Source organism: Colossoma macropomum, unplaced genomic scaffold (genome assembly GCF_904425465.1).
Source record: "Colossoma macropomum unplaced genomic scaffold, Colossoma_macropomum, whole genome shotgun sequence".
NCBI lineage: Eukaryota > Metazoa > Chordata > Actinopteri > Characiformes > Serrasalmidae > Colossoma > Colossoma macropomum.
The window spans coordinates 5,031,374-5,052,657 of record NW_023494798.1 but is presented as its reverse complement, the minus strand read 5'-3'; the positions used below and the strand labels follow the sequence as shown (position 1 = coordinate 5,052,657).

Below are 21,284 nucleotides of genomic sequence, written 5' to 3'. Positions count from 1 at the left end.
GGCTCTTTTATATCATCACTGTGAAGAAACCTTTTTAGCACCTTTAGTTTTAAGAGAGCAGATCTTCATTTGGATCTACCAGTGTGGTGTATGTCGATGTGCCACAGTAGTATAAGGCATGCGCAGTGGCTTCGTCTCCAACACACAGAGCCCCCCCCTCCCTCCTCACCAACATGCCATCAAATAATAGCATCAGCCTCCGCTGAAAAACCAGCTCTCTCCATAGCAACCTCACAGGAACACGAAAAACACGTCCAGCATGGCACCAGGCGGGGCGGACAGCGTTTCAGCAATTTGAGGAGGGCACGGTGATCCAGTGCCTGCTTCGCACATGACTGAGGGGAGATGGACCACCTCCTACTGTAGCTGGCTCTGACAGGTACTGTAACTTCTGTATCGCTTCTTTTCTGGGAACTGGCGCACTGGGGTCTTGGGTTTTAATTAGTTTAAAGTGATAGTTTAGCAAAAAAATCTAATTCACACAGTTTTCCACTCAGCCCAACTGTAGTCGATCAGCCGTACATGTTTGGTGTCTGAAGTTTGCTTCTTTAGTTTTGCACTCAGGCTACAAGAGTGATGTAGCTGATATGTAATAAAAGCTTACAGATATCAGCATCAAACTAAAACTGTCTTTAACCTCAACTGGACTAAGTAATAAGCTGTAACAATAACAGCAGCCATCTCTAAGCCTATATTTTGCCTATTATTATAGACAACTGTATGTCATAATGTGTCACAAACCACACACGTCTGTTTGAGATTAGTTAACAACACAATGCAGCCCATTCTTGTGTTTTAGATATAGTGTTTTTGTGTTTTTTATGGCTCAAAAACAGTCATAATTCATTTTACATGACCATTTTCCAAACTTTCTTTATCCTTCAGGGTTAAACAAGTAGCAGTTTTTGTTTCTGTGCCTTTAAAGCTATGTTCACAGTACAAGCCTTATTGCTCAAATCAGATTTTTTGCTCAGATCTGATCTCTCTGACACGATGGTTCACACTTGTTCAGGTCAGTGACTCAAATCTGTCATTAATGTGATGAACCGACGTCCTGAAATGACCCTCATGAACACATCCTACTCAGTAACGTCACGTGAATGAATCACGTTCATCATCAGCACAAACTAACGAGCAGAACGAGCTTCGCTGAGAAGATCATTAACTCTGATCAGCTCTCAGCTTCATTATTAGAGCGAGACAAAGGAGAAAAAGATGAGATGAGCTGCTTTTCCACCGTTTACTGGCTTTAACTTCTGTTCGGCACTGCTGCCATGGTAACGCTGAATGATGGCAAAGCGCAGTGGAAAAAAGGACACAAATTCCGATCTGAGCGTCACATTAAGGTCACACGGCCATGAATCGGATACGTATCCAATCTAGGACCACCATATGAAAGTGTCTCAGGTCGGATTTGATCAGATTTGTGTCCACACAGCCCTGAAAACATCGGATCTGAGTCACATTAGGGCAAAAAATTGGATTTGTGCCACTTCAGCCTGGTAATGTGAACGAAGCCTAAGACTGATGTATGTAAATGAACCCTTTTCTGATTGCACCGTATTGTGAGTTGTCCAGAAAGCAGTGCAACACTCCTTATAACTTCAGCATGAATGGGCGGGGCTGAACTGCTGTAGGCTGAATAGGTGGATATATGTAAATGAGTTCTTGTGACATCACAAAAACAATGGATTAACATTGTTCCCATATAAGGACAGGAGAGTGAATGGTATGTTTTGAAACGTTAAAAATGCTTAAATGTTACTTCAAAATATCTCAAAAAAGGTTGATTTTCCATGATATGGTCCCTTCAAGACAAACGTCTGATTATGTAAACATGCAGTTTGCACAGTGCTAATTGGTGTGTACAAGCTTCTATTACTTGTTAGCCACATTAGCCTTGTAGCTTCAGTGCAAAGCTAAAGAAGCAAACTTCGGACGCCAAAAATGTCTTGGCTGATGACTTCATTTGAGGTAAAGGGAGAACTGTGTCAAACTGATTGTTCACCAAACTACCTCTTTAAGCCCAGTTCTTGATTATGAGGCCTCTTTTTAAATAAATATCTGCCATTTAGGGGTGTCGAACTCCTGCCCTCCTGCCCTCCAGCCATCGAGTCTAATCCATCATATGTGCAAAAGTGCAAACAATCCAGTTTAAAACGAGAACTGCTTTTGGCAGAGTGTCCAGCAACATGCCTCTCATTACTTCAACACAAAGGCAAGTCTGATTTGATGTGTGAGCTGTTTATGAGCTTTGGCGTCCACTTATCTCTGCCTTTGTGAATTGCTTTAAGCAGAGCATAATTTTAGGGAAAGGGATGTAACATACAGCCCTGCGAGGGCCGTTTAGGAATAAATAACAGTGCAAAGGTTTGCTGGATTGGCTGTCGCCCGCCCACACACTCCCAAACTCCCACTCCGTGACACAGCGCTCACGCCTCCAGCTCCCCCACCGCTCACAGCTCCGCTTGGCTCACGCACTCTCGCTCACTGGCACCGAGTTGGAGAGGCTGTGATTTTGTTCTTACACTGTGTCCTATAATGGGGGAGGGGGAGTTTTTTCATATACAAAATATAGCTTTATTTGAACCCTCCGGGGCTTTTTCTCAATTTTTTCATATCTTCTTAAATTTGCCTTTGAACCCACTTATCACATAACATGATACCCATATGTTTTATGTCAAATTATTGACTGTGTTTCCATTCACTCAATAATACGATCATAATCGGATTTCTGCAGTTATCCCAACCCCTCTTCATGGGCTCATGACTCCGGATGGGAGTCACGTATGATCTCGTAATAAGATGGAATGGAATATAGAAACATATATAGAAATTTCCTTTTGGTTACTCAGGTCAACCTCTTAAAGGATCTGCATGTGGGCCTACACTTCAATCCACAATTCAGTTCTCATAATACAGAACCTACTCATCAGTTTAATAGTAGTTACTCGATGTTAAAGTCTTATAGGGAAAGTCCACCGATGTTTCAAACTCTCTGCATAAATAAATGGTTAAGATATACAGTAAGTAAGTCAGAGTGGTTTGAGGTGAAATGCTCCATTCTAGTTCACAGTGGTTTTGTCAAGTTAAGTCAAGATTTATTTATGTAGAGCTTTTTACAACACGTCGTCACAAAGCAGCTTTACAGAAAAATCCGGTCCAAGCCTCCATGGGTGTCGCCGGTGGTGACAGGGGCAAGAAAAACTCAACTAAGAGCAAGAGGAAGAAACCTTGAGAGGAACCAAGACTCAAAAGGTGAACCCATCCTCCTCTGGTGGACACTAGCAAACAATACCACAAGAGCATGTTAAAGTAGAGAAAAAGAATGTAGGTGAAGCAATGTCTCTGATTAAATCAAGTCAGTGCAGCTGTATCATCAGGAGGGTCAGTTCATGCAGGTGAGGTTTGCACAGCATTGTACAGCAGGAAGCTCCATGGTGGTCAGACTGGTCCAGATGACGGGCGAGCAATGGGCACCCGATCAAAGCAGATTAAGCAACAGCATCAGACCATACAGGATGGGCAGCTGTTCAGCTCAGCAGAGACACACAATTAGTTTTGTTAAGAGTGACTGAATACAGTTAACAGGGTAAACAGAGAGCAGCAGAGACTCTGACAGGTCGAGCTGTTACAGCCTCACTAAAAGGGAGTGCCAGAAGGTGACAGACATGAGGGCTTCCTGAGATGTCTCCGTCCCTACACCGTCAACAAACCCGAGTGAGTGCGTGAGAGCAGCGGGATGACAGCACCAACACTCCCAGTTTACCATAATACTGAATGAACCCCCAGATCTGCACCTTTTATTTTTAATAGGAAAAACTAATTACCAAAGGCTTGACTAAATAAGTGGGTTTTTAGCCTAGACTTAAAGACTGAGGCTGTGTCTGAGTCCCGAACACTGCCTGGAAGATTATTCCAAAGCTGGGGGGCTTTGTATGATGAGGCTTCACCCCCTGATGTAACTTTATTATTCTAGGTACTAATAGCGAGCAGCACCTTGTGATCTAAGTAGGCGTGATGGTTCATAATGAGAGAAGTTCACTCAGGGACTGAGGGGCCGTTTAGAGCTTTATAGGTCAGTAAAAGAATTTTGTACTCAATGCAGAATTTAACTGGCAAGCAGTGCAGGTTTGATAAAACTGGGCTGATATGGTCAAACTTTCTGGAGGACTCTGGCTGCAGAGTTCTGGACTAACTGAAGCTTGTTAAGGCTTTTGCTGGATCATCCAGACAGCAGGGCATTACAGTAATCCAGCCATGAGGTAATAAATAGCTTTTCCACATCCTGTAGAGACAGTGCATTTCTTAATTTGGTGGTTTTAGATGCTTGAGATGTCTGGTTTTGATAGTAACCAGACATCTAAAGCCTATAAAACTGGCCTCACAGAAAGGCTATTGCATGAAATGGTTATAAGTATACTGCCTGATGCCTGAGACATTGCTTCACAATAGTTTGATTAATGGTCTTGGATAGCAAATAAAATGCCTCTATTTGTGTTGCAGACAGCACAAACCCCTGGCTCCTATTACCACCATTGTAAAGAAATCAGGCCTGGCAAGTTTTTCTAAAATAAACCATTGCAACCAAACCACTCAATGAGGTTGTTTACGTCTCTCCTATTGATTTATGCTGATTTTTTGAAAAATCAGTGGAATTCCCCTTAAGGGCCCATAACCTACATTTTTCCTGTATTTTAATTTTTCCTCACTGTCTACTTTTGACACTTGTGTGCTTTTATAAACCTCAATTCATTTTTATGTGATTATTCGTCACCCTCTCTTTAAACATGTTTAGTTAATGTGCTTTAAGACTGACACATGTAAATGAGCTTTGCTCTGATTGGCTGCCCTGTATTGCGCCTGGTTCAAAAAGTGGTCCAGGCTAAAACACTCCTTATAACTTCAGTGTGAATGGGCAGAGCTAAACTATTGAAGGCCAAATCGGTGGATGAATGTAAATGATTTGGTTTTTCATGACATCATAAAAACAGACTGTTTTCTGTTGCTTAGCTGCTGTACAGACTGTGGAGTGAATGGTATGTTTTGAAACTTTAACAATTTTTACAAAGTTCTAATCAATTCCAAAAAAAACATTTATTTATTTTTTTTATGATAGCGGCTACGGAGCTCTGTTGGCGACATCCTGTATAAATAAAAATAATGCGTGGCCACGCCTTATTAATGCGTGGGAATGACATAATTAAAGTCGTGGCCACGACTTTGTAAGGCATGGGAATGAGATCCTGATGCATGGCCACGACTTAGTAAGGCCTGGGAACGACATCCTATTGCTTGGCCGTTCTAAGTCATTGCCACAACTTAATTATGTCATTCCCACGCATTAATAACCAAATTTTTTAACAATTCTGCATAATTCCAACACTGAGATGTAAACATCAAGTGTTTTGATGTGAAATAGTAGAAAGACTTACAGAGATTTCTTTACAGTGGTGGTGATAGGAACCAGGGGTCATGAGGTCTGCAACACCAGTGTAACCATTTTGTTTCTTATCCATGAATGTACATGTCTTTGGAGTGTTTATATGTAACGTCGATGATTATATAGTGGTGGAAAATCATTAAAAATAAGTTTTCTTTGGGGACTATTTTTCCTTACATCACCCTGTGTGTATCTCTCCACCATGAATGGATTGAAAATGTATTTTCAACCAAAAACTTCTCTCAAAACTATTATAAAACTTTGTCCCAGACATCAGGCAACAGAATTTGTCAACATTTCATATAAAAACTTACCATGAAGTAGCTTTTAGAGGCATTAAACCTTTCAAGTCCCCTTCCTGACACCACCACTTCACATCAAATAATACTGAAAGACTTTGTTTATATCTTTACAGTTTAATTATGCATTTTTTAATCAGTGGAATTCCCGTTTAAGGTCAGAGTTAGATTTAAGTGTAGGCCGTAATACACAGGTCAACAGAAAAGCCCCTCAGAAATGTTAACTGTTCATAACACATAACATAATTGTTGTAAAGACTGTGTTAATGCCTTGCATGTAAATATGGAAAGTCTGCATAAATACAGGAACGTTTCCAAATGAATGCAGTGTAAAGTGGGGCAAACTAAAGTCATGACACTTACTTGAGGCCTTCACACGAAACTTTGGCACAATCGGGGGACACCGTGCCAGGAAAATGCATGAAAAAAGTCATTTAAAAAGTCATTGTAGTCAGTTACCATGGTGACAGTGTCTCTAGATTGTATTACAGCATAGGAAAGACAGATGAGTGGCGTCCGGCCAGCGTTCACTGGAAGACTCGAAATATGACCGATGGTTGTTGGCCCAGTTGGAACAATGACATTAGGCATTGTGTAAAAGTTCTGGAGTGATTTATTCTAACTTGGAGATTCATCTAACAGATAAATGTGGGCCGTCCTTCACGGGTGATGGAGGTTAATAGATGGTGATAGACATAAAGGACATCTGCTAACGTTCATCGCCACCTGGTGGAACCTGCCGATGCTGTACGATGTTTACATTTCTGAAGAATCCTATTTTAAATGATCCAAGACATCCCAAACTGTGTACTTGCAGTCCTGCAGGCCTTCAGGAGCCATTTGGGACAGGGATGTACAACCCCAATTCCAAAAAAAGTTGGAACGCTGTGTAAAATGTAAATAAATGTAAATAAAAACAGAATGCAATGATTCGTAAACCTCATAGACCCATATTTTATTCACAGTAGAACAGTAGATGTTGAAACTCAGACATTTTACCATTTCATGAAAAACATTAACTCATTTAGAACTTGATTCCAGCAGTACATCTCAAAAAAGTTGGGACAGGAGCAACAAAAGGCTGGAAAAGTAAGTGGTACTAATAAAATCAGCTGGAGGAGCAATTTGCAACTAACTCACATGACTGGGTATAAAAAGAGCATTTTAGAGAGGCGGAGCCTCTCAGAAGCAATTTTATTTGTTTTTATTTACTTTTTTATTTACTTTTATTATTAACTTTTTTGGAATTGGGGTTGCAGTTTAAAGGGGAATTCCACTGGATTTTCAAAATGTTTAATTCAATTGTTGAGATGTACACAAAGTCATTCCAAGTGGTTTGGTGTGAAATGGTTCATTGAAGAGTAACTTACTGACTCAGATTTCTTTACAGTGGTGGTGATGGGAACCAGGGGTTGCACTGTCTGTAATACAACTATAAGCATTTTATTTGCTCTCCAAAATGACTATAAACCTACACGTGTCTTCAGAGATTTTCATATGTAATGTTGATGATGGTAAAATAGTTACAAATCTGAAAAAACAGGTTTTCATTGGGGTCTATTTTGCCTTACAGCCATCATGAATGCGTTTAAAACAATTCGTTTTAGGCCAAATCTTGATCTCAAAACTATTGTAAAACAATGTTCCAGGCATTACAGCATAACCATTTTATGTAATAACTTTCTGTGAGGGAGCTTTTAGAGGCATTAAACTCTTCAGACGTCTGGTTCCTATCACCACCATTGTGAACAGTTCTGACTCGAAATGTTCCCCTAAAACAGAGCATTTCACAACAATCCACTCTGAATGACTTTGTTTACAAGTGTGTGATGATTTAGGCTCGCAGTTTGCACAATGCTAATGGGAGGCTTTAAGCTTTATTTTTGCCTTTATTTTTTTTTACTTTTTTTTTTACAAAATTTGAAAAAATTGTGATGAATAGGCCAATAAAAAATGCCCAAAATGATTTTTTTGCATTGACATTCACTAAAAGTTAAATGTTTTTTTCCTTCTCCTGTAAAGATCCTATTTTGGAGATACAATGTTTTGTTCAGACAGCTACCTTAGCTACATTAGCCACGTAGCTTCAGTGCAAAACTAAAGAAGCAAACCTCAGATGCCAAATATGTCTTTGTTGATTGGCTACATCTGGGGTAAGATGGACATTATCGCTTCAGTCGGAGCAAAACCTCGTATCTCCAAAATGGTAACTTTACAGGAGAAGGAAAAAACCTACTCTACTTTTAATGTAAGTCAATGGAACCAGGCTTTTTTCCACATAATTTTCGTCCATTTATTTTGGTCCATTCATTGTGCCTTTACACACAATGCAAACGGTAACAGGTATTTTCAAATTATGTCAAAAACTGAAAAAAACGGCAAAAATGGAGACACAAAGTTTTGCTCCGACATCAGCGATAAATAAATTTGAACTTTCTCTTTAATATGTTGCCATTTTATTGGAAACGTCAGTTAGAGCTTATGGAATCCTCTTTTTTAAGACATTCCAGAGCCAAATCTTTAATCCTTTAGTCCTTTCTTTAATCGTAGGTGTCCGTGTGTGTGCAGGGCTGCAGGGTGTGCTGGTGTGATGGCGTACGCTGGGCCGGAGCTGCAGTGGAAGTGGACAGCGCTGCATGACTCTGTGTCGCTGCACGCTGTGGAGAGGAGGATCCGTGCCGCCGCCGCCGCTGCTGCTGCTGGGAGCAGACAGTGGAGGCTGCACAGCCGGCCCCGTCCACAGTACTCTCCGCTGGACGAGCGCAGGCTGCACCACGCTGCGTGGGACGGCTGTCTGGAGCAGGTGAAGGACCTGCTGGAGCACGGTGTCCCTGCTAACTGCCAGTGAGTGGCCTATGATCTGTCAGATATGATATATGTATGTAAGTATACAGATATTTTTGGTTGGTGGACTATTCTCAGTCCAGCAGTGACACTGAGGTGTTTAAAAACTCCAGCAGCACTGCTGTGTCTGATCCACTCAGACCAGCACAACACACACTAACACACCACCACCACGTCAGTGTTACTGCAGTGCTGAGAATGATCTACCACCCAAATAGTACCTGCTCTGTGGTGGTCCTGTGGGGGTCCTGACCACTGGGTACATCTCAGTACCTTTAGTCAGGGAACATAACTGAACCATAATCCACTGAAATGATATGTTCTAAGCTCTACTGACTCCACACACCCCGTCTCGTCTCCAGGCTTTTATTTTACTGCTCTGTTTTAAATCATTCGGTTATGAAAAGGTACAAATACGAACTTTTCATCTGGAAAAACTCATTTAAGGTTCACAATCAGACTCTAAAACCACTGTTGTACCTTTGAGGGAACGTTTACACTGTTCATTCCTTGATGAATGAAAATTGTACCTGAACAGAACCTTTATTTCTAACAGTGTATAAACTCAGAAGGAATGCTTATGTTCACTGATGGTTTTGGATAGCTAATAGAACGCGTTGCAACCCCTGGTTCTTATCACCAGCACTGTAAAGAAATCCGAGTTGATTAGTTAACCATGTCACGTCAAACCACTCACAATTTTTTTTACATCTTAAAGACTGAATGATGCAGAAATTTCGGTGGAAAATCTGTGGAATTCCATTTAAACAACTCAATGCAGTTTTAAGCATGAAGTGTTCATGATGGTGACTGTTAGCGTCCATTTTGGCCTGTCACAGTTATGACATATGGAATGGAAAGAAGTAGCATTACTTTGAAGAAAAAAAAACACACTAAAATATGGTGTGAGTGTGTGTGTGTGTGTGTGTGTGTGTGTGCTGCTGCTGCAAGTTGCCTGGGAAAGCCTGAGTTTTTCAGACCGTATCATGCACCTTTCCATGTTAACGTCACACACACAGACTCAAAAAATCAGATTTATCCAGTCAGGGAAGGGGTCCGAATCACAGCCCACATTGCAAAATGTTATTCAGCATATCTCCAAACAGGGAGGTCACCAAATCCCCAAAACTTACACAGTGTAGCTTTTAAACTGAACATATTTATTTTACAAAATAGTTAAATTCCACAATCACATCGCTGATGTCTGAACAAAACCTTGTTATCTCCAAAATGGTAACTTTACAGGAGAAGGAAAAAACCTACTTTACTTTTAATGTAAGTCAATGGAACCAGACTTTTTTCCAAGTCATTTTGCGTCAGTTTGTTTAGTCCATTCATCATGAAATTTACACACAATGTAAAGGGTAACAGGTATTTTCAAATAATGTCAAAAATTGAAAAACGTCAAAAATGGAGATACGAGGTTTTCTTCCGACAACAGCGATATTTTCATAAGGCGCATTTGGGGAAATACATGTAAAAAAAAGGAAACAGAAATGGCATTGAGGTATGTTATAGATTATATGTGAACAGAGACTGGTGCTTTAACACCTATAGAGGGCAGCAGTGAGTAAGGTTTGTTTATTTGAGCTCAATTTGCTCAGTTTTCTTTGGTTATTAACTAGTATCGACAGCTTGGAAGCAAAATAGCTCATCAGCCAGTTTGGCCACTTGAGGCTTGTATTTTAATAGCTGCATACAATGAATACACAAAAAAAGACAGTTGAATTGTTAATCTCGGTTATCTATATGGCAGTTAACGGTCAGATAAATATCATGGTAGACTCCTTTACTTGTTAGCTAAATCAGCCTGCAGTGCAAAACCAAAGAAGAAAACTTTCACCATCAAACATGTCTCGGCCGATTGTGTTTGATTGACTACATCATTTGCATATTTTCCATCATTCTAGAGACCCTCACGGCTGGACAGCCGCCCACCACGCTGCTTTCCGCGGACACCTGATGCTGCTCAGATTCCTGCTGCAGAGCGGTCAGGTGGAGGTGAACTGTCGGGACTTCTTCAGCTGCACTCCCCTGCACCGCTCCTGCATGGGGGGCAATACAGACACCACAGAGTACCTCCTCCAGAAGGGGGCATCTCATGAGGTGCGCTCCGGCTCTGGACAGACTCCCCTGCACCTGGCAGCAGCTGGTGGCCACCTGGGCTCGGCACGGGCACTGCTGCAGCACCTGGCCACTCCTGACCTGCAGGACTTCCACAGGTGGACGCCACTGCACTGGGCGGTGTGCGGAGGCTGGGGGGACATGGCGGAGCTCCTGCTGGATAACGGGGCAGATGTGGAAGGGGCGAGCGGCGGGGGCATCACTCCACTGCAGCTGGCCGTGATGGTGGGCAATGAGGCGGGCGTAAGACTCCTGCTCCATCGGGGGGCCGACGCAAATCTCAGAGGCTCCAGCGGGCGGACGGCACTGCACCTGTGTGCCTGCTCCTCTGAGAAAAAGGTGCTTTCAGGAACGGTTACACCTCTTACATACCTGCCATACTCGCATTAGTAGTACTGGGGTGATGATGGAAGACTTGTGGGAACAGAGGTTCAACACTTTGCTTAAAATGTTGAAAACTGGTGCTCACAGTCATGGTTTAGCATAAAAGGTGAGATTAAATCTGGGCCTGGAGTCTTTCTCACCTTTTGTCTCCTGAAGAGCCTGTTAATGCCCTGCTCCTTGTTTGTGAGACGATTGTCCTTTGAATGAGCAAATCTGCATTAGAACTGATTCAGGTCGTTGGTGAACCGGCCGTCGTTCAGGATAAGGGTTCTTCTCACCTCATAGTCTGTGATCTTCTAGAGAAGTGGGAACATTCTCTGCAAAGAGTCCAGATTCAGGCTGGAGAAAGGATTAAAGCAGCAAAAAGAAAACACTCAGACAAGCTGAAAAGCCAGTTTGCTACTAATGACCCACCGTCAGACTGGAAAGGCCTTCAGGCCCTTCAGGCGACAAAGTGACCTAGGATGCACCTCATTACTTTAACTGTGCATCTTGGTTTCATTTCTTTCCTTTCCTCGTGTCTTAACTCCTCCTTCTGAGCGCACGAGGAGGAACCCTTAAGCACAATAATATTTTTCAAACACAAACAAAACAAACAAATTAATTAACTTTCACAGTATCATCCAGGACCAGAGTGGGACTTTTTCAAACCGTTACACAATGTAGACCAGCCCACCAAACTGTAACTGTATTTTTCCTGCTAAATCTAAATTTTCATGCAAAATACCTTTTTCTAAAATGGTCTTTAATTCTTATTTTTATTTATTATTTATCTGCTACACTGAGATAACCAAGGTGGCTGGCTAGTGCTACAATAAAACTGGCAAAAGCTTTTATCTTAAATGTGACCCAGTCATGAGAGTCAATACGCAACAAACTAATACTAGCTAAGTAAGTTAAGGTCAGCATTTGTCCCTGACCATCTGCTCAGATATGTCCTCATCCTCCCTAAGCAGCTTTTTCATTCTTGTCTCCCTGGTCCCACCTTGTTTATTGCGTTTTTTGCCAATTGTTACATAAGTAATGCAAAAAAGTAATCAAAAGTGTCAGCCAGTTCCAGGTTCACACTGCCTTGCTGAACTTCATACACTAATCTTGTGAGGCTGATGTTAGCTTCTTATTTAAATTTCTGTCACACCTTAAATAGTGCAGCAGTGCAGCGCCCATTTAAGGTGGAATGGGAAATTAAATTAACTTCAGCTTCATCTAATCCCTATCCACTTTACGAGACTTTATATACTGCAAACTGGGGCTGAACCACTTGAGGTGGGAGCTGGTGCTTGCAACCCTAAATTACTGCAGATATACACTTGGACGTAACATTTATAGTTTGTCTGATCGTTCTTGTGCTTCTATTCGTGAGTTTATACATTAGCTCACAATTACTGGCCCAAAACATTAGCACCCCACCCGAAATTCTCCCGACTCTCCCGATTACCCACTCCAGCATCATCCCATTAAATTTTATTCATAATAAAGTGGCAAAATCAGAACATATATTGTGATTCAAAATGTGCTCAACAAAAAAGTTGAGCAGAACATTAAAGGAATAGAATAGAATAGATAGAATAGAACAGAATAGAATAGAATAAATTGCACTTATACATTTAAAATGGAGACATTTTAACAGATTTTCAGGCATTTCTTATTTTTGCTTCATTGAAAAATTGGGAAATTGAGATACCACTGTATGGTATCAAACCGAATTTAGAATGTGGTGAATTGTTGCACCCCCTAGTGGTCATGCTCATAGCAATGTGAGACCACACTTTTGGTTGGAGAACAAAATAAAACTAGAATAGTGCGTTTCCTTAAGAAAATACAGTGACTGTGCAGCTTAAGCTTATTGCTAGAAGATGCTGCTAGGCAGTTGCTACGGCATGAGGTGTGTGCACTCACTGGAGTCTATAGGAGGAACGAGGGATGAAAAAAACAACCCATAGAAGAGTGCGGGTCAGTATGGCTGTGGATCACAGCTTAGGGACCGGCCCTGAGTGAGTACATGCATCTTTGAGGCTGTCGTGTAAAGGAAATAATTAGGCTTGTGCAAGGTAAAATAACTGGGAGATTATGGGAGAAACGAGGGATGAGAAAAAAAGACAAACAGATGAGTGCAGGTGAGGACAGCATTGAATTCGTGCTCGGGGGCCAATACTGAGATAGTATATGCGAAATGGTGTCTTTTGGTCAAGCTGAAATACGGTAGATGGACGTAGAATTTTTTACCCCATTCATTCCTATGGGAAAAAAATTGCTGCAGATGTACACTTTGATGTAATGTTTATAGTTTATCTGAGTGTTCTTGCGCCTCTACGTGTGAGTTTACACATTAGCTCTCACTTACCGGCCCAAAACATTAGCACCCCATCCAATAATAATAATTATTCATCCAATAATTACACAGTACGAAGGTGGAGAAGTTGTACCATAGTCCCCACTTGGGCAGAGGATTCCAACCTTTTCCAGCTCACAGCCCACACAACCAATCACGAAAGCTTTTGCGGCCCACAAGGAGATTTAACTAGCTGGATATTTTTAATTGCAAGCAAATATAACACAAAAACACCCAAAAACACTGAAAATCTAAACATACCTAACAAGCCATGTCAGATACCTTGGTCATGCATTTTGACAGACCAGTCACCTGACCTAAATATTTAGGTATTTTCGGTGTTTTATTTTTGCAAATAGTTATCACAACAATTATATTTGACAAATTTTAAATTATTGGTTTAGTTTACTTTAAATTTGATTGCTTTTTGCAGTCCAAAAAATTGCAATGGGAATTTTTACAAAAAAAATGCGTAATTTAACGAAGATTGTACGAAAACCACACGTCGGATCAAAAAGTTGTACACAAGCACACGATTCCCAATTAGACCAAATATTCCGGAGTTGGAACGGTGTCAGTTTCTCGAGTTAGCAGACAAAAAAAAAAGAGAAGAAGAATATAAATCGGATAACAATAGTGCTGCGGATTGCTTCACTAATAAAATGGTAAAAATAAACTGGTGCTTTGAGTGAAATTTTAAAAGAGATTGATATTTTACAAGCAGTGTAAATTATGTCAAGTCTGTGGATGTAAAATAATCCAAAATATCATCATCTTTATCTCCTGGCTGGGCTGTGTGTACTAAATGCCACAGCCAAGTGCTGGGTGTACATTCAAGGTCTCTTTGCCCTTTTGGCTTTCGCTTCACTGTCAGTGCGTCATCCAAGTGCACACAGGGAAACAGATGGCATTTGGGTGGGTGAAGTGCAAAGCTCTTTGCTCTCTCCTCAGCACCGTTTGATCCGTCTTCCCTTCTCCTTCCTTCTTTCTCTCCATTCTTCTTCCTGCCTCCTTTAGATCCTACAGCACCTGCTGGCAGCCGGGGCTAAAGTATGCGTGCGGGACGGGGAGCAGGCCACGCCGCTGCATCTGGCCGCCCTCGCCGGCTCCAGGGCGGTGGTCCACCTGCTGATCCTGAACGGGGCCGGGCTGGAGGACAGGGATATCCTGGAGATGACCCCGTTGCACTACTCCACCCTGAAGGACAACGCTGAAGCTGCTAAGCTCCTGCTGCATTACGGAGCCGAGGTGGACGCTGCTGAAAGGCTGGGGCGGACAGCGCTGCACCTGGCCGCAGAGAGAGGCCACTGCAAGGTGGTGTTTCTCTGGCACAGTCATTATCTGTCCTCTGAGCTGCAGCTACAGTTTAGAGACGTAAACAGGGGTCCAAATTTGGTCTGACAAGTAGGGGGACCAACATCAAGAGGCTATAGTGTACATCCAACACAAACAACTAGAAATGAGACCATACCACTCTTTCTGTTCCAACATCGATATTATAACCTATAGTATATAACGTTTTATACTGATATCAACCTGATACCAATACCCATCAATACTCAAATACCATTTATATTAGAACCATATAAAAGTTGCAGATTTTATACATAAAACTAGGTAAACAATGTGTGCTGAGCTATTGTATTCTCAAGATGTCTGAGGTTTTATGTCAATATTAAAACACAAAACGTACAATATTATTAACACGAGTTACATATGTGAACGCTTTGTAGTATAGCTAGATAATAAAGCACTAAGGCACGAGAGGCTGTGGGTTACTGCGATTTTATCACGGGGAAGGGTGTTCTTTGAGTTAAACTCCCTTCCTTGTGATGAAATCGCAGTAACCCACTGCCTCAAGTGGCTTATAGCTTTTATAAAACAGTGGCAACATAAAATATCTTGAAACACAATATGTTGTAGCTAATTATTATTAATAATAACCGACATAAACAAGTATTCCGCCAAGAAATGTAGTCCCTTTAGAGTACGGTATCGTTGCTAAGCATCCATTGACCACTGAATGAAGAGAAGAACGTGCGGCCGCTCATCACTGTAAGTTACACTGCAGAAATTTCATGATTTTTAAAACTTTTTTCATATAACAGTGAAAATATGATAACACAGCACTGTTTAATGCAAAAACATTCAGTTTATAAGTAGTTTTTGGTCACCAAATCACCACCGCGAGTCTATTGCCAGTCTGACGACGCCACTTTTCTCACGCTGGGGCTGAATCTCAAACGGCTTCCTGCTCCCTACATAGTGCACAATGTAGGAATTTAAATACTGACTCCTGCAGCCCAACAGAGCAAAATATCACTAAAAATGGTCATTTGGGATTCGTCCACATTCAAACTCTACAGGCAGTCACTATTAGACAGCAGAAGCTAGAATTTCTCAATGTTACACAACACACTGTTTAGCTAGGGAGCACGGAGCCGTTGGGACTCAGTCTGGGTTTGACGCATGTAAGGTGACATTCTTTAGACTTCTATACTGCCGTTTTTTCTGTGAATCATATGGTGAGTACTTTAATTCAAGTCTGTGATATTAATGATGGAGTTGTTTAGCATGTTTGCTATGTTTTAGCCTGTTAGCTAGCTGACCAGCCTGGTTCTAGTTAAGAAAATAAGTTTTCAGCCCCTCAGTTTAAAGAAAAACAGGTTCTTACCTCATCAGTTCACTCGGTGCTCTGTGTGATCAGTGCTGTTGTATTGTTTATTGTTGTCTTTATTCCACTACTGTGTAAACAATTCCTCCACTCACATTTGAGTATTTTGTGTATGTCAAAAAATAATTGTGATTTATACCATAATAATCAAATTGAATCAAATTGTGGTGAAATTTGAGATTTCATTACGTGCTGAATCGTTTTCAAATGAATCATTTTCTATCGAATTACTGTGAGGTCAGAGGTTTTCATCTCTGCTATAGATGTCTTTGTGTTATTAGAGTAGGGAAAAACAAAAATGTGTAGTGTTTGGGCCCCTTAGGACTGAGAGGAGGAATCACTGGGTTACTGAATGCATATATTTGTTTTATCAAAGGTGAATTCTGCTGAAATTTTTCCAAAATTCAGTTGTTAAGATGTAAACAAAGTAATTCAGAGTGTTTTGTTGAAAAATGCTCTGTTCTAAAGAAACTTACCGCATCAGAATTGCTTACAATGGTGATAGGAACCAGACGTCTGAAGCGATTAATGCCTCTCTGGTGGAGGTCTATATGCTGGGCATTATAAGGAAACATAGTCCCTGAACGAAACTTAATTTATTAGATTCTCAGCTATTTTACCATCCTCAACATTACGTATAAAACTCAGAGGCCATGTTTAGGTTCACTGATTGTTTGGGTCTATATTAAAAAAGGCTTCACTTGCATTGTAGACTTTGCAACTCCTGGTTCCCATCAGCATCACTGTAAAGAAAATGCAGTGAGCATGTTTTTCTACAACGAACCGTTTCGCAACAAAACACTCCAAATGAATTTGTTTACATCCTGATGATTTAACTATGCAGACATTGCCATAGCACCCCATATTTTACCAGAGCTGTTATAATAATCCAAGCAAAAAATCAGTAGTACTCCAGATAGCAAGCATATATCAGTCTTGACAAGGTCAGCCTGATAAGGTCAGCATCCTGCTGGCTGTATGCCACTGCTGGTCCACCCTCGGTCCACCAAGATTACTGTCCTGCTCACAGTGTCTGATTTTAATCTCCTCAAACACATTTTAAATAACAGACAAACATTACAAATGATTAAGAGAAGAAAGTGAAAGACTAGGCCTCATATAAAATGATCTTGTTGAAAATGTTGTGCTAGGTTGGCTACAGCTGTATAAACCGCATTATTTATGATGACATTGCTGTTAAAATTATTCAGTAATCTAATTTACTAAGGACAGTGAAAGACAGAAATAACAGAAAATAAGTCACTTGGACTGTAAGTGGAAAATGAGCAAAGAAAAGTGGCATTTTGTCCAAAACTCTGCTCGACCACAAGTGGGCCACCCAGAAAACGCTGAACAAAAAGCTGGTGGGCCGCCAGCTTTGTCAGTTGTCCAACAATGGCCTGCTATCTTCTTGTCTACAGTTGTTGTCTGCCTATATTGCCATTCACCAGAGGCCCTTTGATCAACAGGTCCTCAGCGTGCTGCTGGAGAGAGGTGCAGACCCCTCGCTTCGGACAAAGTGGAGAGAGGCCGCAGAAGACGTGGCAAGAGTACACGGGCAGTCTGGATCCCTTCTCCTGCTCCAGCAACACAGCAAATCTGCAGTGAAAGCACAAACTCCAGGCCATGATGGCACATAGCAGAGTCTGGTATACAGAAAAAGACAGTTCTGAATATCAGCCAATATGTGAGAGTGGTGGGTTTAGGGGGGATTTCAAGGTACAGTTTCTCAGTTTGCTGAATAGCTTAACAATATACAACCCCGTTTCCAAAACAGTTGGGACGCTGTGCAAAATGTAAATAAAAACAAAATGCAATGATGTGCAAATCATTTAAACCCTATATGTAACTGAAAATAGTACAAAGACAACATATCAAACGTTGAAACTGAGAAATTTTATTGTTTTTTGAAAAATAAATGCCCATTTTGAAATTGAAAGACTGCATGATCAAAAAGTGCAACAATTCAAGAATAAAGTTTCTCAACATAAAATAGCAAAGAACTTCTGCTTTTCATCATCTACCATACATAATATCATTAAAAGATTCAGAGAATCTGGAGAAATCTCTGTATGTAAGGGACAAGACTGAAAAACAGTATTTGCTGGCCATGATCTTTGGGCCCTCAGGTGGCACTGCATTAAAAACAGACATGATTCTGTAGTGGAAATCACTGCATGGGCTCAGAAACACTTCTGAAAACCACTGTCTGTGAAAACAGTTTGTTGCTGCATCCACTAATGCAAGTTACAACTAAAACGCAAAGAAGAAACCATACAGAAACAGGATCCAGAAATGCTGCCACCTTCTCTGGGCCTGAGCTTATTTAAATGGACTGAGGTGAAGTGGAAAAGTGTCCTGTGGTCCGACAAATCAATATTTAAAATTCTTTTTGGAAATCATGGACACTGTGTCCTCCGGGCTAAAGACCACTCAGCTTGTTATCAGTGCACAGTTCAAAAGCCAGTATTCATGATGGTACAGGGGAGCATTAGTGCACATGGCATGGGTGACCTGCACATCTGTGAAGGCACCATTAATGCTGAATGATATATACATGTTTTGGCAACATATGCTGCCATCCAGACGACGTCTTTTTCAGGGAAGGCCTTGATTATTTCAGCAAGACAATGTAAAACCACATTCTGCATGTATTACAGCAGCATTGCTCTGTATTAAAAGAGTCCGGGTGCTAAACTGGCCTGCCTGCAGTCCAGACCTGTCACCACTGAAAACATTTGGAGGGTTATGAAATGAAAAATACGACAAAGGAGACCCTGAACTGTTGAGCAGCTGAAATCCTATATCAAGTAAGAATGGGAAACATTTGAGTGTCTCCTCAGATCCCAAACACTTACAGTGTTGTTGAAAGAAGAGGTGATGAGACACAGTGCTAAACATGCCAACTTTTTTGGAACATTTTGTTGGCATCAAATTCAAAATGGGCAAATATTTTTCAAAAAACAATGAAATTTCTCAGTTTCAACATTTGAAATGTTGTCTTTATAGTATTTTCCTTTAAAAATATGGTTTACATGATTTGCACATCATTGCATCCTATTTTTATTTACATTCTGCACAGCGCCCGAACTTTTTTGGAAATGGGGTTGTAGACTCCTATTGCACAGTCAGCCCTTTTGGATTATGTTCTCCAACTCATGGCAAAATTCTGCTTTGTGAAATAAGCTCCTCCTCCTCTCCTGAGTGTGTGGCGAAATAGTCCAAGGGACGTACAGACTACTATGAATTACACTACTGTGAATAGGGTATCGGGACAGTCCACCGATCTTTTTAAATTTCTGAACAATTGAGTCCTTGAGATATAAACAGAATCATGGCAAGTGGTTCATTGTAGAGATTCTTGATTTTTCCACAGTGGTGGTAAAAGGGACCAGGGGTCTCAATGTCTACGACACAAATATAGCCATTTTACTTACTATCCAAAATCACCAGTGAACCTACACACGTCTGAGTTTTCATATCGCTGCTGTCAGAAGAAAACTTTGCATCTCCATCCGTTTTTCAGTTTTTGGCATAATTTGAAAATACCTGTTGCTTTTTACATTGTGTGTAAATTTCATGAAGAATGGACCAACAGAAACAGCTCAAAATGACTTGAAAAAAGTCTGGTTCCATTGACTTACATTAAAAGTAAAGTAGGTTTTTTCCTTCTCCTGTAAAGTTACCATTTTGGAGATACAAGGAGATACATGGTAGGAGACCACAAATTAATATACTGAGGCCACAAGCTATTATATTGAGAGCACATATTAATATATTGAGTCCAGTAGTTACTATACTGAGGCCACAAAATAGTTTATTGAGGCCATTATTATATCGAGGCCACAAGCTGCTATATTGAAGCCACAAATTAATATATTAGGGCCACTGGTTACTATATTAGGCCCACAAGCTGCTCTATTGGGGCCATATAAATATATTGAGGCCACAGATTAAGAGGAAAACTTTGTATCTCCATTTTTGTTTTTCAGTTTTTGGCATAGTTTCAAAATTGTAAAGTTGCTCTTTACATTGTTTGTAAATTTCATGAAGAATGGACCAACAGAAACAGCTCAAAATGACTCGGAAAAACATCTGGTTCCATTGACTTTTTACTTACATTGACCATTTACTTACATTAAAAGTAAAGTATGTTTTTTCCTTCTCCTGTAAAGTTACCATCTTCATGGCCTCAATATATTAATTTGTGGCCTCAATAATAGTAGCTTGTGTCCTCAATATATTAATGGCCTCAATGTAGTAATTCCTGACCTCAGTATAGTAATTCATAGCTTCAATATAGTTATATGTGGCTGCAATGTAGTCATTTGTGGCATCCATATAATAGAGGTCTCAAAATATTAATTTGTGGCCTCAATGTACTTATATGTGGCCTCAACAGATATAGTAATTCATGGCCTCAATACAGTAGCTTGTGGCCTCAATATATTAATTTGTGGCCTCAATATAGTAACTCATAGCCTCATTATAGTTATATATAGCCTCAAAAGGTATAGTAAATTGTTCCTACAATATATTAATTTTTGGCCTCACAAGCTGCAGTAATTTGTCCACCTGTTTGGCCTCCTAAGCTCCTCTAGAACAGGGCGTTTGACACCAAACCACTCTGACTGACTCTGTTTACATCCCAACCATTTATTCATGTAGAAATTTGAGTGGAGTTTCCGGTGGAGTTTCCCTTTCAGCCGCTGTCTGAACATATCGATCTTTAACTTGTGATGTTTTCACCATTAAACGGCAGAGTTGTGCAACCCTTTTCCCGGAAAGCGTCGTCTTTGCCTGGCTGACGTCACGGTCACGTTTTGGGAACGGACCCGCGGAGGGATATGTCCACGCGCAGCTAGTTCCCGTCCTCAGCGTCATGGGAACTTTGGTTTCTGCTGAGTCAAACGAGTGAAATTCAGAAATATTACAGATTATTTCTGAAAAATAAACTCTCCTTTCTTACCCCTTCTCAAATAGAGGGTCCCCGGCCTGCATTGCCTTCGCCTGGTGTTCTCGGGGTACAAAATTCATCCGTTTTAGGGCGAAAATTACAAATGTAAAAGCTTTTTGCACCAATACACTGATTTATTTACATCATACTGAGGATTCATGGTGAGTGTTTTTAATGAGGCCTGGCCACAAATTAATATACAAAGGTCACAAATTATTATATAGAGG

The 21,284-nt window shown here is 40.8% G+C and overlaps 1 protein-coding gene across 1 annotated transcript; it reads left to right on the top strand.

Moving 5' to 3' along the window:
• Positions 1 to 228: 228 nt before the first annotated feature.
• si:ch211-203b8.6 (ankyrin repeat domain-containing protein) lies at positions 229 to 17,767 on the top strand. The gene is made up of 5 exons (XM_036585275.1): positions 229 to 379; positions 8,293 to 8,586; positions 10,497 to 11,049; positions 14,444 to 14,740; positions 17,570 to 17,767. The coding sequence occupies exons 2-5, from the start codon at positions 8,333 to 8,335 to the stop codon at positions 17,738 to 17,740; spliced, it is 1,275 nt and encodes a 424-aa protein (XP_036441168.1). The 5' UTR covers positions 229 to 379; positions 8,293 to 8,332; the 3' UTR covers positions 17,741 to 17,767.
• The last annotated feature ends 3,517 nt before the right edge of the window (positions 17,768 to 21,284 follow it).